We start from the raw sequence: 14,988 nt of genomic DNA on the forward strand, positions 1-14,988 counted from the left end.
CTGATGACGAGGACTGAAGGGTCTGTTTCCGTGCTGTACATCTCTATAACTCTATGATTCTATAACAAAGTTTAGTCATCAGCAAAGATGGTGAGGTTTGGTCATTCTTCCTGATGAAATGGATAATTTGGAGATAGTGAGGAAAGCAGATGCTGAAAAGTCAGAGTCGATAAAGTGTGGAGCTGATAAACACAGCAGGTCAAGCAGCATCAGAGAAACAGGAGATTTGATATTTCAGGTTTGGACGCTTTACTGAAAGTGAACAGCTTCACATTTTCCCCAAGTTATAATCTGCCAGATTATTGCCCACACACTCAACAGTAGAAGTTTGAAAGCAAATTGTTAATATGTTCAATATCTCCGCAGACATCTCCTTCAATACTTGAGGGGGGATATTATCAACTTCCTGAGATTTGTCAGTTTTCAGTCCCATTAACTTCTCCAATATGACTTATTGACTGAGATTAATTTCTTTCAGTTCCTCCCTCTCTCTCGACTCTTGGATAATTTCATGATCAGTTCTGACCTGTCCAGTAGATTCACACTTTATATCTTCTTAAAGACAGAAAGAATAAGTTTGAGAAATATAATCACTGCTTTTGAATACCTCTCACCTCAGAACAAATCTGTTTCATATAATTCAAATACAGTCTCTAGTAAGAGGAAAAATACCAACTGGATGGGACTGAGCAAAGATCATCCCAATGTGAGAAAAATAGGATTTTAAAAATCACAGTCACCTACTCAATGGAATATGTCCAAGATCCAGGGATCAGGAGCTGTGTGTAATGATGGCTGGATCAGGTCCCATTTGTTTTTGCAATCAGGAAATACTGGGGGTGTGAGCAGGAGCAAATATCAGTCACTCGAATGACATTTGGAGAGTCTACCATTGCGCTACGTGACAGCTAAATGCATTGCAAAGTAATATCAAAAGAATGTTTACTAATCTATCTCATTAACTCACCTAACTAGTTTAAATGCAACTTACATTCAAGTTAGGAGCCTTAAGCTTTGAATTTTTACCATTATTACTCTTTAATTCTAATTTCTGTGGCACTTTTCTGTATATGTTTCTCCCTTTCCTGTCACCCCTGTTTAATACTCACTTCTTCAGTACCCTGCACCTCTGCTCTTTTGTTTCTTCTAGATCTTTTTGAATTTGTTTTTATGAGAATCGTCCCTCCCTCCAAATAATTAGTTTTTAAACCCTATCCAGAACCCTCATTCTATGATTCACCAGGGCACAGCTCCCAGCAAGGTTCAAATGAAGCCTGTCCCAGTGGAACAGCTCTCTCTTTAACCCAGCACCTTGTGCCAATGCTCAATGAATTGGAGCCCATTTCTCCCCCATCAACCTCTGAGAAACTCACTAATCTTGTTTGCCCTATGGCCATTTGCATGTGGCTCAGGTAAGTCATTTGGAATTTATTCCCTTTGTAAATTCTTTTTGTTTTCGCCTCAAGCTGCTTGCAATTTGTGGCTTCTTTCCTCATCGTAACTTGGAAACAGCATGCTTATTAATCACTGTCAGGTATGGTGACAGTCTCTGAATCTAACTCCACGTGTCTGTTATTGAAGTAAAACACTGTATTCTGCAGCATTGATTTCCTTTTCTCCCCATTTGGAAAGAGTTACAGCAACACATCGATTGCTGCTGCAATGCAAACAGCTCAGTTACACTGAAGTCTGTGCCTTTCAATATTTCCAACTTTTTTTTTGCCATGTTCAGATTGTGGACATTTTCGTGCCTGCAGGAAGCTGAGGGGTGACCTTATCGAGGTTTATACAACCATGAGGGGCATGGGTAGGGAAATAGTCAAAGTCTTTTCCCTGGGGTGGGGGAGTCCAAAATTAGAGGGCATAGATTTTGGGTCAGAGGAGAAAAATTTAAGAGGGACCTAAGGGGCAACTGTTTCACACAGGGGGTGATGCATGTGTGGAATGAGCTGCCAGAGGAATTGGTGGATGCTGGTATAATTAACTGGCATCTGGATGGGTACATGAATAGGAAGGGTTCAGAGGGATATGAGCCAGGTATTGGAAAATAAGGCTAGTTTAATTTAGGATATCTGATCAGCATGGACTGGTTGGACCGACGAGTCTGTTTCCTGTACATTTCTATGACTCTATGACTTGTCTGTGACACACATCCATGTCATCTTTCAAAAACTATTTTCTAATCAACGTATTCTGAGATGTTGTTACACACCACTGGATCAGGTGGGACTTAACCACACCCCCAGTTCAAAGTTGGGGAGACAATGACCAAATGGTAATATGGTTGAACTGTTAAACCAGAGAAATAGTGAGGACTGCAGATGCTGGAGATCAGAATTGATAAGTGCGGCACAGGAAAAGCACAGCAGGTCAGGCAGCATCCATGGAGCTGGAGAATTAATGTTTCAGGTGGAAGACCTTAATTAGGCATATTGGTGGAGGGAGAGGGGTCTGAAAGATAAATAGGAGGGTGGGGTGGGTGTGGGGGCAAGGTTACTGGGAAGGGGTTAGGTAGGTATAGGTGGAAGGTGCTAGTGAATTTAATGAACTGTTGATGAATTGGTGCCACCTCATGCTCCCATGAGGATGTCAAACAGTTCAGCAACTTCACTAACTCCTTTCACCCTGACCTTAAGTTCACCTAGACCAACTCGGACACCTCCCTCCCCTTCCTGGACCCCTCCATCTTTATCTCTGGTGACAGACTCGGCACTGACATCTCCTTCAAGCTCACTGACTCCCACAGCTACCTGGACTACACCTCCTCCCACAGCCCTCCTGTAAAAATGCAATCCCTTACTCCCAATTCCTCCACCTGCTCCCAGATGGAGCAATTCCACTCCAGGACATCCTAGATGGCATCTTATTTTAACAACCACAATTTCCCCTCCCACGTGGTCAACAATGACCTCCAGCACATCTCGTCCACTTCCCACACCTCTGCTCATGAAACTCTGCCCTCCACCCGCAACAAGGATAGAAGTCCTGGTCGTCACCTTCCACCCCACTAATCACAGGATACAGCGAATTATCCTCCACCATTTCTGCCACATCCAATCGGAACTCACCGCCAGAGATATATTTTCCTCCCCATCCCTATCTTGCCGCCGCAAGAGATGCGAAATCAGCACACACACTCCACCCTCAGCTCCATCCAAGGCACCAAAGGATCTTTTCACATCTGGCAGAGATTTTCCTGCACCTCCAAGCACCTCATCTACTGCCCTTTGCTCTTGATGTCGGCTCTTCTACATTGGAGAGACAGAATGTCAACTCACAGAACGTGTCAGGAACACCTCCAGGACACACGCGTCACTGCCCTGTGGCCGACCACTTCAAGTCTCCATCCCACTCTGCCAAGGACATGCAAATCCTGGACCTCTTCCACCGCCAAACCCAAGCCAACCGAAAACCGGAGGAACAGCGTCTCATCTTCTGTCTTGGGACTCTTCAGTCACCAGACATTAATATCGACTTCATCAGTTTTCTTAACACCCCTTCCCCCACCTCATCCCAGATCCAACCCTCAAACTTGGCACCGCCATCTTGACATTTCTTCCCTGTCCATCTTCCTTCCCACCTATCTGCTCCACCCTCCCCTCTGACATATCACTAGCATCCCCCACCTGCAGCTCCCTGTCGCCTTCCTAGCTACCTTGACCCAACCCCCACCCCCATCCTCCTATTTATCCCTCAACCCCCTTTCCCACATCGCTGCTCCCCATGAAGGGCTTCTGCCCAAAACGTTCATTCACCTGCTCCTTGAATGCTGTCTGACCTGCTGTGCTTTTCCAGCACCACACCTTTCGACTGTTAAACTAGAGATCCCAATAATATTCTAGGGACCTGGCTTTGAATCTTGCCACAGCATATGGTGGAACTTAAATGCAATATAAAATTAAAATTAAGACTCTAATGATGACCATCAATCCGTTATAAATTGTTGAGGGAAAAGCTCGTCCGTTTTACTAATATCCCTGAGGGAGAGAAAATGCCATTCTTCCCTGGTCTGGCCTATATGTGACTCCAGACCCACAGAAATGTGGTAGCCTCTTAACTGCCCTCTGGGCAATGAGGGATGGGCAATAAATTCTGGCCTGGTCAGTGCCCCCCTCGTAAATGCAGGGCAGTGGTGCTCTCATCCCATGAATGAAAAAAATTATCATCACTGCATCGCAAAAGAGAAAAAAAACTGTCCAAAGTCCTGCTGTTCCTTTAATCCGAAAAGCTTTTACTACAGAACTTCCTGATATCGTGACACACCTGATGTGAACCTTTCCATCGACACCTACACACCCATTTGGCTCCTGAATGTGAAAGCAATTTATTGCTGCTCAGTTCATGATACAAAATAGCTCATTGTCTGGTTCACAGATTGGATTCATCCGGTAAGTGAAAATGGCTTTAAAATTCTTCCTCTGTCACATCGTCAGGATATTCTTGTTAAATTGGAAAGGAATTTGTCCCTTTTGATCTTTGATTTTTATTCCAATTAGAGATCTGTACTGGGAACAATATAGATTAGAGACATTCAGGGAGAGAAACTGTCTTTACCAATATTGTTGTTATTGTTCTTTCAGCTTTTCGCTCGGTGCTGTTAAACTGGTCAGAACCATAAGATCATCATCACACTGATTGTTGAGTCAGTACAATGTCGTGTTAAATGCGTGTGATTTGATAAGAGAAACAGAGAACAGTTTTCAATGTTGTTTTCTTTAAAACTAAACAATCAGTTTCTTACTGAGGTTTCCTTGAAAATGCAGTGAGCAGCTGAGACAGACAGAGCAGGAGGGAACAGCACAGGCTGAGAAACTGCAGGAGATCGGAAAACTGGGAGGGTCAGTATCTGGCATTTCAAGTCATTGACTGATCACAAAAGAAAAGGAGAATGGAAGGATTCCATTTAAAATAAAAAAATAGAAAGTGCTGAAGAAATGCAGCAAGTCAAACAAATTCTCATGACAAGAGAGGGACATAGAGTCCTGTGACCCTTCTTTGGAACTGAAGGGGACTGAGAAATGATGGGATTCTGTTGTTAACAAAGGGAAGGAGGGGCGAGTAAACCAGGTGCTGAGGGGTCACAGAGTGGGCTTCTCTCCCCTTTGTCAGTAAATTAAATACCAGAGCACTTTCCAGCCCTTTGCAGCTCTGACAAGAGTCAGAGTAGAGAATGTGGTGCTGGAAAAGTACTGCATGTCAGGCAGCATCCAAGGAACAGGAGAATCAATGTTTCAGCAGATTCCTGATGAAGGGCTTATACCTGAAACATCTATTCTCCTGCTCCTCGGATGCTGCCTGACCTGCTGTGCTTTTCCAGCACCACACTCTTGACTCTGATCTCCAGCATCTGCAGTCCTCACTTTCTACTAACTGAATAAGAATCAGACCTGACTCGAAGCATGAACTCTGTTTCTCTCCACTGTTGCTGCCTGACCTGCTGAGTTTCTCCAATACTTTCTGTTTTTATTTGCAATCTTCAGCATCTGCTGTACTTTACCTTTTTTTGAGGATTATATTTGAAAAGCAGCTTTCTGGTTTCCAAGTGATTTAAAGCATGTTTAAAGTGAGTATTTTATTTTACATCCATTCACCCGTATCAGGAATTGTGATGTTGCTGGAATGACTTTTGATCTTTTGCTTTTTCATTCATGGAATGTGGGCATCAATGGTTGGGCCAGCATTTATTGCCTGCTCCTAATTACCTTTGAGTGGCTTGTCAGAGCCATTTCAGAGGGCAGGTAAGAGTCAAATACATTGCTGTGGCTCTGGAGTCACACACAGGCCAGATCAGGGAAGGGCAGCACTGAAAGACATTAATGAACCAGGTAGTCCTTTATGACAATTGATACATGGTTGTCATTCTGGATTAGTGGTGCTGGAAGAGCACAGCAGTTCAGGCAGCATCCAAGGAGCTTAGAAATCGCGTTTCGGGCAAAAGCCCTTCATCAGGAATAAAGGCAGTGAGTCTGAAGCGTGGAGAAATAAGCTAGGGGAGGGTGGGGGTGGGGAGAGAATAGCATAGAGTACAATGGGTGAGTGAGGGAGGAGATGAAGGTGATAGGTCAGGGAGGAGAGGGTGGAGTGGATAGGTGGAAAAGGAGCTAGGCAGGTCAGACAAGTCCGGACAAGTCATGGGGACAGTGCTGCTTCAAGGCAGAGGAAATGACCTGGGAGTTTCAGTGGGAGAGGGACTCCCTGAGATTCTTGTAGAGAGAGGAGGAAAACTTCTTCAAGGCAGGCATGGTTGTCATTTGGCTAGTTTTAAATTCCAGATTTTTCTTTATTGAATTCAAATTTCTTAATCTGCCTTGGTGGGATTTGAACCCATGACCCCACAACATTAACCTGGGGTTCTGGATTATAAGCCTAGCATCTGTGCTCTTGCCTTATGGTCAGCTGCAGTCTGTGTGCTGGAGCTATACCCAGAGTCCTGGGAGGGAGGGACTCCTGTATTTTGAACCAACAATGTAGAAGGAACAGTGAGGGGTCCAAATAAAAACCAAAAGATCTGTGAATGCTCTCAATCAGAGACAAAAACAGAAGTTGCTGGAAAAGCTCAGCAGGTCTAACATCACATGTGAGGAGAAATCAGAGTTAACATTTCAGGTGTGGTGACTCTTGCTGAGAACTACCCCAGTCACCGAACCCAAAATGTTAACTTTAATTTCTCTTCACAGATGCTGCCAGTGAGGGTTCCAAGTTGGGACGATGTTTATTGGTGAGAAACTTGCAACTCATTGTGGTCCCATATCCTTGGAGACGGTTGTGGTCGCAGATTTGGAAGTTGCAGTGAGGGGATGCTTTGTGGATTTCCACAGGGTAACTTGTAGACGGCATACACAGCAGCCGTGACATGTCAAAAGTGATGTGTCAGAATGTTCATGTTGGTGCCAATCAGCTTGTTCTGGATTGTGTAAAGCTCCTGCGTGTGTCCAGTGCACTCAGCTTTTCTTGAGATCATGTGGAGTATGTATTGCTCCATTTATTGTTGGGTGGTTGTTGATGCTATTTGGGAAAGACAAATTAATTCCTGCTAAAAGTTGTGCTTTTAGTAAGAGGTTAATGTGTGCAGATACATCCCTCAACACCTGCAGTTTGGAAGTTCAAACCTCAGCTTGAGATCAAAGAACTTAAATTGCTAAAGATTCTCTTGATGATAATCTGCATTTTTGACTCTTACCCAATAAACTTCACTTGTTCACGTTTATTTTTGGTGCTAACACAAGAACAAGTATCCACCCATTAACTCTGTTTCTCTTTCTACAGAAGCTGCCAAACCTGCTGAGCTGTTAGCAGCTTTTATTCTGATTTCCAGCAACAAATGCATTTTGCTTTTGATTCATAACTGATTCAAAGAGTGTGGTGCTGGAATAGCACAGCCAGTCAGGCAGCATCCCAAGTGCAAGGAAATCGACGTTTCGGGCATAAACCCTTCATCTGTAATCTGATTCCTGATGAAAGGTTTATGTCTGAAACGTCAATTCTCCTGCTCCTCGGATGGTGCCTGAGTAGCTGTGCTTTTCCAGCACCACGCTCTTCAACTCTGTTCTCCAGCATCTGCAGTCCTCACTTTCTCCTAATTCATAACTAATGTTTCTCAAAGGTATGACTGTATAACATCACAACTGGACTATTTTACTCCTGAGTCATCCTTTCTTTTTACAGGAATATTGAAAAACTATCGCCAGTGATGAAAAGGTGTCAGGCCCTCATCTTATTTTGCCTAACACTAATATGTGTCATCTTTCTTTTTACAAGCCCCTCAATTGACAACATTTTTTTAAGAGTAAATGATTTTACAATCATTCTGACAAACTATTCGGCCAAAATAACCTCCATTGGCCAATGGTCTGGTCAGGTTACTGCTGAGAACACAGTGATTGTGAAACACCCACAGCCACGCACAGAGCCTGGAATTATGTTTTTACAGACCTCCACTGAACTAAACCCTTCTCCATTGGCCATGTGCAGCATCGAATCAGCAGCTAGACTAAACCCAAACAAACCAGTTTATTACTTCATGAAAGCATTCACTGGGAACATATCTGCATATCGAGAACCTGAGTACAAAGGCATCCCTCTGCTTTCTTCATTGAAGAATGTCATCATCTCGCCCTTGAGTCCTGAAGAATTGTTCAACAACACACCCTTGGCTGGCTGGTATGAGAAGGTAAGGGGTTGTACAGAACTGGCTGGTGGATGACTGTATGGATGATAAGAGCTGCTTTTTGTCATCAATCTGACAAATGAGTAATGAGATCTACACTGACAAACTAAATCCCAGTTTCTATATGTACAATGATGGATAATGCAGACTCTGGAATTCCTACAGGTTTTAGATTGAATTTCAGTTGCTCATTTGGAGAATCTGAAAGAAGGCCAGGGTCATTTTCTTTCTGAAAGTCAATATTTATCTCAATTATTCAGACTGCACTTTGTTCATTGGTGGTTGGGGGCTGTTAGTTTGGAAACTCGTCCATCCAGAGAATAGTATATCAGTTAATTTCACACTTTTGAAATTACTCCATTCATTTGAACGCAGAGAGTGTGGCTGAGGCAGGAGATGTCAGGGGAACATTTCCCAGGAAGCAGGTAGCAGTTTTAATTGGTGACTCAACTGGTTAATCCCTGAGACAAAGCTGGAAGGGAACCAGGATCAAACCTTTTCTTTATCTGTTAAACAGAGAGTCAGACTGTGCAGAAGGTCAGGATTGAGGTCAGTTTGTGTGTGAGAGAGGGCTCGAGAGTCAGTCAGTTCAGTGAGTACAAACTGGAAAGAAGCAAAGAATTTGGGCCCCATTGGAGCTGCAGGAAAGATTCATTCCACAAATTGTCCAACTGTCATCATCGCAAGATCAGTACTTCAGTGATGAATTCATCGAATGAAGAGTTTAGAAGCAGCATGTTACTGTTAGAGTGAATGGCAAAGCTGGCAGGAGAAGGGAACACTGGATAGCAAGAGATATTGAGGCTCTGGTCAAGAATAAGAAGGAGGCATATGTCAGGTGTAGACAACTGCGATCAAGTAAATCTCTTGAAGAGTATAAGGGGAGTAGGGCATTCTAAAGAAGAAAGTCAGGAAGGCAAAAAGAGGATGTGAGAAAGCTTTGGCTGATGAGGTTAAGGAAAAGATTCTACTCGTACATTAAGAGCAAACGATCAACTAGGGAGAGAAAGAGGCCCCTTAAATATCAATTAGGTCATTTATGTGTGGAAACATAAGAGATGGGAGAGATATTAACAATTATTTCACAGCAGTATATACTGTGGAGAATGTCATGGAGGATAGGGAACTTAAGTGTTAAATAGCTTGTCTTGAAAACAGTCCACATTACAGAAGAGAAGGTGCAAGAGGTCTTAAAAAACATAAAGGTGGATAAATCTCTGGGACCTGATGAAGTGTATCCCAGGTGATTGTGGGAAGCTCTGGAAGAATTGCAGGGCCCTCCAGCTGGGATATTTATATCATTTACAGCCATAGGTGAGGTGCCGGAAGACTGAAGGGAGCCTTCATTGCTCAGACCATTGAGTACAGGTGTTGGGGCATCATGTTGAGGTTGTACAGGACATGTGTGAGGGCACGCTTGGAGTACAGTGTAAAATTCTGGTTGGTTTGGTAGAGGATGTATATTATTAAATTGGAGAGGGTATAGAAAAGATTTAAAAGGATGCTACAGGCACTGGAGGGTTTGAGTTATAAGGAGAGGCTGGATAGGCTGGGACTTTTTACACTGGAGAGTAGGAAGTCGAGGGGTAACACCAATAGATTTCTCAAGCAATTTCTGTTTTTGTTTCAGAACTTTCTAATCATTCAGTTATCACTGGGCTTCATCTGTTTTATCCTCCTCAGATCATTACCACAGAATTGAGGGTGTCCCTACACCATATGGTTCAAGAAGACACCTTCCCATGGGCAATTCAAGATGGCCAGTAATGCCCACATCCCTGAATAAATATTATTATTTTGTAAATCAGATTAAAAGCTTTCCTAGATAGCAACCAATATCAATAACAGTGTTTTGAGTCTGACTGAGCCTGTTGCTAGAGACCAAAAAAGTGTTTGATGCTTCATCGTGCATGATTGTGACTGGAAGCTTGCACTCTCATTGAAAGCTGACCCAAAACTCAGGTTAACATTCTGGGGGCATTGGATGGTGTCTGAGACCATTCTGATGGAGGATGGATGTGTGAACGGATTGTAGGTCCATGGTGAAGAGGGGGTAACTGGAGCCCACAAACTGGAAATTCTGAAAGCATCAGAAGAATTGCGGATAGAAGTGGGAAGAGACTAGACAAGGAGAGGAAAAAATGTGTTGATGGTAAAAGTGAGTCCTGTGGGACACAAGCAGGCAGAATTAATATGAACCTTTGCTCTGTTGCAGGTAGATCCCACCAAGGAAAGACACTGGTTGCATGTGCTTGCTGATGGCTGTCGGCTAGCCTTGCTGTGGAAGTATGGGGGCATCTATCTGGACACAGATATCATTTCACTGAAACCCTTGGAGTTCCGAAACTTCCTCTGTGAACAGTCGAGTAATTATGTCAATAATGCAGCTTTGGGATTTAACCGCTTTCATCCCTTTACCAAGATGTGCTTAAGAGATTTTGTTGATAAATACAACGGAGCAGCTTGGGGCCATCAGGGTCCAGACTTGATGACCCGAATGTTGAAGAAATGGTGTGGAACTGATAATCTCAATAACTTCCGCAACAAAGATTGCAAAGGGATAATGTTCTTGTCCAACAACTGGTTCTATCCAGTTCCATATTCTAATTGGGGAAGGTTCTTTCAAAAAAATACATGGACTAACAACAATGATACTATCGAAAAGGAATTCTCAAAGACTAATGGAGTACATATCTGGAAGTATATGATTGGTGATCGGAAAATTGAAATCAAAGCAAGTCGATCTTTAATAGAATATTTCTTTAGTGAATACTGTCCAAGCACATATAAATCTCTCCCATCCCAGAAAGAAAAACCAGCAAAAAAATAGAAACATTGTGCCTGAACATCCTGGTTACAGTGATCCTACACACTAATGTGGACAAGGCAGGTTAGAACAGGATGACCCCTGGTCTAATTTTGGTGATTTTCTTTTCCTTGGGATATGTTTGAGTATTGCCCAGCATTTTTACACTGATTTTTAATTATTACAAACATCACTGCTAAGCAAACCAATCACTGTGGCTGATTTAATGGTGTCCCACTTGGCTCCATCTCATGGAATCTTCACTGGGATCTTGCTGCTGTCCATGAGGCTGCTGGGTGATGGTAAGGATTGGGTTTTGGTGTAGCTTGGTGACTCAGATGAAAAGTAGGAGATATGTAGAGGGGGAAAAGGGGTCAGCAAAAAGATGGATACTCTTTGTCTTTTGACCATCACATATTTCTCCAACAAGATGAAGACTAAACCAACCACTGGCCAAGGTCTCACACTCCCTTTCGCTCTCACGAGCCGGCCTCTAGTTGTATTTCTGCCCTGAGGTAATTCACATGGTAAAGGAGCTGTCCTATCTGAGCTGGACTATATACATACAAGCCTGAAGGTCTTAGGCCCTCCTGTGAACGTTCTGCTCATTATTAAACCCATCAGCAGCATCCGGGGACTGCAAACCTTCCCAATCCCGGAGTCGTAAAGTCAGTTCAACCTGTCTGTCGGTCAGAATTGTTGCAATTTCTTGCATCTGAAGTCGACCCTGCAGGTGTCATCGGGCATGGAAATCCAATCTTCTGTTTCTCTGAACCCAAGGCTTAGTCTTCTCTTGAATAATTCATGGTGTTACTTTCTGCTCAGTACGCACTGAGGTTACTTCGGTCAGATCAGGGACAGTTAATCTTTGCTCCTCGGTCATCCTGATTTCAGATCTCGCGGACTTACTTGGAATCTTGTCTCTTGGTGGAATCCCACAATCATTGTGTTCCCGGTTACTCTGTCTCTGGCGAGTGACTGGTCAGGGATGTGGAATATGGGGTTTAATGTTGGTGATGCTGCCTGGGATCTGAAAGTCACTTTGATCGTCAAGATTCAGAAGGCTTCTGAATAGTTATTTATGTTTAAAACATTCTCAGGTTATTTCTGCTTCCTGGTGGATGATGAAAAATCGTAAAAGTTCTAGTTTTCTATCTTGTATATTTTGATTAATCTGTTAACACATGACGAATGGATCTATTTTTAAATTACTGCAGTGTTACTGTCTTCTTGATGATGTGCGAATATGTAAATCTCTGCTGATGATTTTGACACAGTAAATTGGTTTGGAAAGAGATGAATTTGCAGTTGATTTTATTCACCTCTGTGCTGGATTGAATCATCAGGTTCGACTTGGGAGTTAACATTTCCCACTCAGGTTTTAAATGGTTATTCTCTAATGCAGCGATTGCTGGACATTTCCCAGTTGCTGGACATTGTTTCCTGTCACCAACCTTCTCCCCAGACCTCCACCAATCACACAATCCAGACTGAACACAAGCTGTTCCTTCAGAGCTCATGCGAGCCAATGATCCCTTGATTCTGGTCCATTAAGAGTTAAGTTGAAAATGGCCAAAATAGGAGTAGACAAATAACAACCTGCATTTCTGTAGCGACTTCTACAGAATAAAAACTTCACAATGTTCTTCACCAGAACAAGATGAAAGAAATCTTGACACCAAGCCACCAAGCGAGATATTGAGACCAGTATAGAAAGAGTTAGACTTAAAGCATCTTAAAGGAGCAGAGATAGAGAGAGTGACAGTGAGAAATACTGCAGGAATTCCAGAGCAACTGGAGGCCTGGTCTCCAATGGCAGAGCGGCTCCAATCAGAGACGTGGAAGAGGTCAGAATGGGTAAGCACAGATTCCCCAGAAGGTTAAGGTGCAGGAGCTCTCGACTAAGAGAGAATATTCTCCCTGCATATGACCTTCAGAACAATCAGGTTTCCCCTTGGCTTTCTCTGCGTGAAAGAAAACAGCCCCAGCCTGTCTGGACGCCCTTCACAGAGGAATCACTCCAGCCCAGTGAACGGCCTGGTGAATTGCTTTTGCACTCTCTCTAAGATAATCACATCCTTCATCTCATGTGGTGACCAGAACTGCCCACAATGTTCTAGTTGTCACTAAAATAACATTTTATACAGTTCGATCTCACCTCCTTGCTCTTGTATTCAGTGACTTGACTAACAAAAGCAAGTCTCCCATAACCCTTCTGAACTAACTTAGGTATAGGTGCTGCTACCTTCAAGAATTTCTAAAATTCATTCATGAGATATGGGCATTGGGCCAGCATTTATTGCTCCTGAGAAGATGGTGGTGAACTGTTGCTTTGAATCAGTGCATTCCATGTACTATGCATTGACCCACAATGCTCTTAGAGAGAGAATGTCAAGATTTTGGACCAGTGACATTGAAGGAATGGTGATATGTTTCCAAGTCAGGATGGAGTGTGGCTTGGAAGGGAATCTGCAGGGGGTAGTGTTCCCGTGTACCTGCTGCTCTTTCCCTTCTAGACGAAGTGTTTGTGGGTTTGGACAGTGCATCTGAGGACCTCAGGTGAATGTTTACAATGTATCCCGTAGATAGTACAAAAACAGAAGTTGCTGGAAAAGCTCAACTGGTCTGGCAGCATCTATGATGAGAAATCAGAGTTATCACTTCAGGTCTGGTGATCCCTCCTCAGAACTGCTAGTAGATAGTACGCACTGCTGCTACTGAGCATCAGTGGTGGAGTGACTGAATGTTTATGGGTGTGGTGCTGATCAAGGGAGCTGTTTTATCCTGGACGCTGTCAAGCTTCTTGAGTGACGTTGGAGCAGCCCCCATCCAGGCAAGTGGGTTGTATTTCATCACACTCCTGGCTTGTACCTTGTAGGTGGTGGACATGCTTTTGGGAATCGGGAGATGAGGGACTTGCTGCAGTATTTCAAGCCTCTGAGCTGCTCTTGTAGCCATTGTGTTTATGTGGTGAGTCCAGTTCAGTTTCTGGTCAACAGTAACCTCCAGGATGTTGATATGCACGACTAAGGGATGGTAACACCATTGAATGTTAAGGGCAGGGTTTAGATTGCCTGTTATTGATGACTGTACTGCGAACCTGCACTACATCAATATCTGAGGAGTCACAAATGCCACGAAACATTGTGCAATAATAGGCCACTATCCTTACTTCTGACCTTGTGACGAAGTAAAGGTTATTGATGAAGCAGCTGAAGAAGGTTGGGCCGAGGACATTTCCCTGAGGAACTCCTGCAGAGATGTCCTGGAGGTGAGATGATTGACCCCAAAAACCACAACTATATCCTTTGTTCCAGGTATGACTTCATCTTGCAGAAAGTTTGGGCCTGATACCCATTGATTCCTGTTTTGCAAGGTCTCCTTGATGCCATACTTGGTCAAATGGGACCTTGATGACAAGGAGTGTCACTCTCATCTCACCCCTGGAATTCGGCTGTTTGGTCCCTGTTTGAACCAAGGCTGTACATGAGGTCAAGAGCAGATTGGCCCTGGCAGAATCCAAACTGGCCATCACTGAGCAGGTTAAGACTGAGCAGATGCTGCTTGATACACTGTTGATGATACCTTGGACCACGTTACCAATGATCAAGAGGAGATTGATGATGCAGTAATTGGCCGGGTTGGATTTATCCTGCTTTTCATGTACAGATCATACCAGGGCAATTTTCCACATTGTTGTGTACATGCCAGTGTTGTAACTGTACTGGAAAAGCTTGGCTAAGGAGCTGCAAGTTCTAGAGCACAAATCTTCAGAATTATTGCTGGAATGTTATCAGGGCCCATAGCCTTTGCAATATTCAGTGTCTCCAACCATTTCTTGATATCACATGGACTGAATCAAATTGGCTGAAGACTAACATCTGTAATGCTGGGGACCAGTAGAGGACCCTGAGATGGATTGGTACTTCTGGCTGAAGATTGCTGTGAATGCTTCAGCCTTATCTTTTGCATTGATGTCCTGGGCTCCTCCATTACTGAGAGTGGTGATATTTGT

The 14,988-nt window shown here is 43.5% G+C and overlaps 1 protein-coding gene across 3 annotated transcripts in view; it reads left to right on the forward strand.

Annotated features, from left to right (window-relative positions):
- Positions 1-12,270, forward strand: part of LOC122544815 (lactosylceramide 4-alpha-galactosyltransferase-like) — a 29,793-nt gene extending 17,523 nt beyond the window's left edge. The window contains exons 1-3 of one of the 3 annotated variants that reach the window (XM_087993888.1): positions 4,275-4,388; positions 7,666-8,170; positions 10,383-12,270. In XM_087993888.1, coding sequence (XP_087850014.1) covers positions 4,342-4,388; positions 7,666-8,170; positions 10,383-10,997 — 1,167 coding nt within the window. In that variant the 5' untranslated portion in view covers positions 4,275-4,341 and the 3' untranslated portion in view covers positions 10,998-12,270. Of the gene's footprint in view, positions 1-4,274; positions 4,389-6,699; positions 6,719-7,665; positions 8,171-10,382 lie in introns of those variants that run through there. The other 2 variants (XM_087993889.1, XM_087993887.1) reach the window with 2 other exon arrangements.
- The last annotated feature ends 2,718 nt before the right edge of the window (positions 12,271-14,988 follow it).

Source organism: Chiloscyllium plagiosum, unplaced genomic scaffold (assembly GCF_037043375.1).
Source record: "Chiloscyllium plagiosum isolate Xiang-an unplaced genomic scaffold, Cpla_swu_hap1 HiC_scaffold_13, whole genome shotgun sequence".
In the NCBI taxonomy this organism is placed as follows: Eukaryota; Metazoa; Chordata; class Chondrichthyes; order Orectolobiformes; family Hemiscylliidae; genus Chiloscyllium; species Chiloscyllium plagiosum.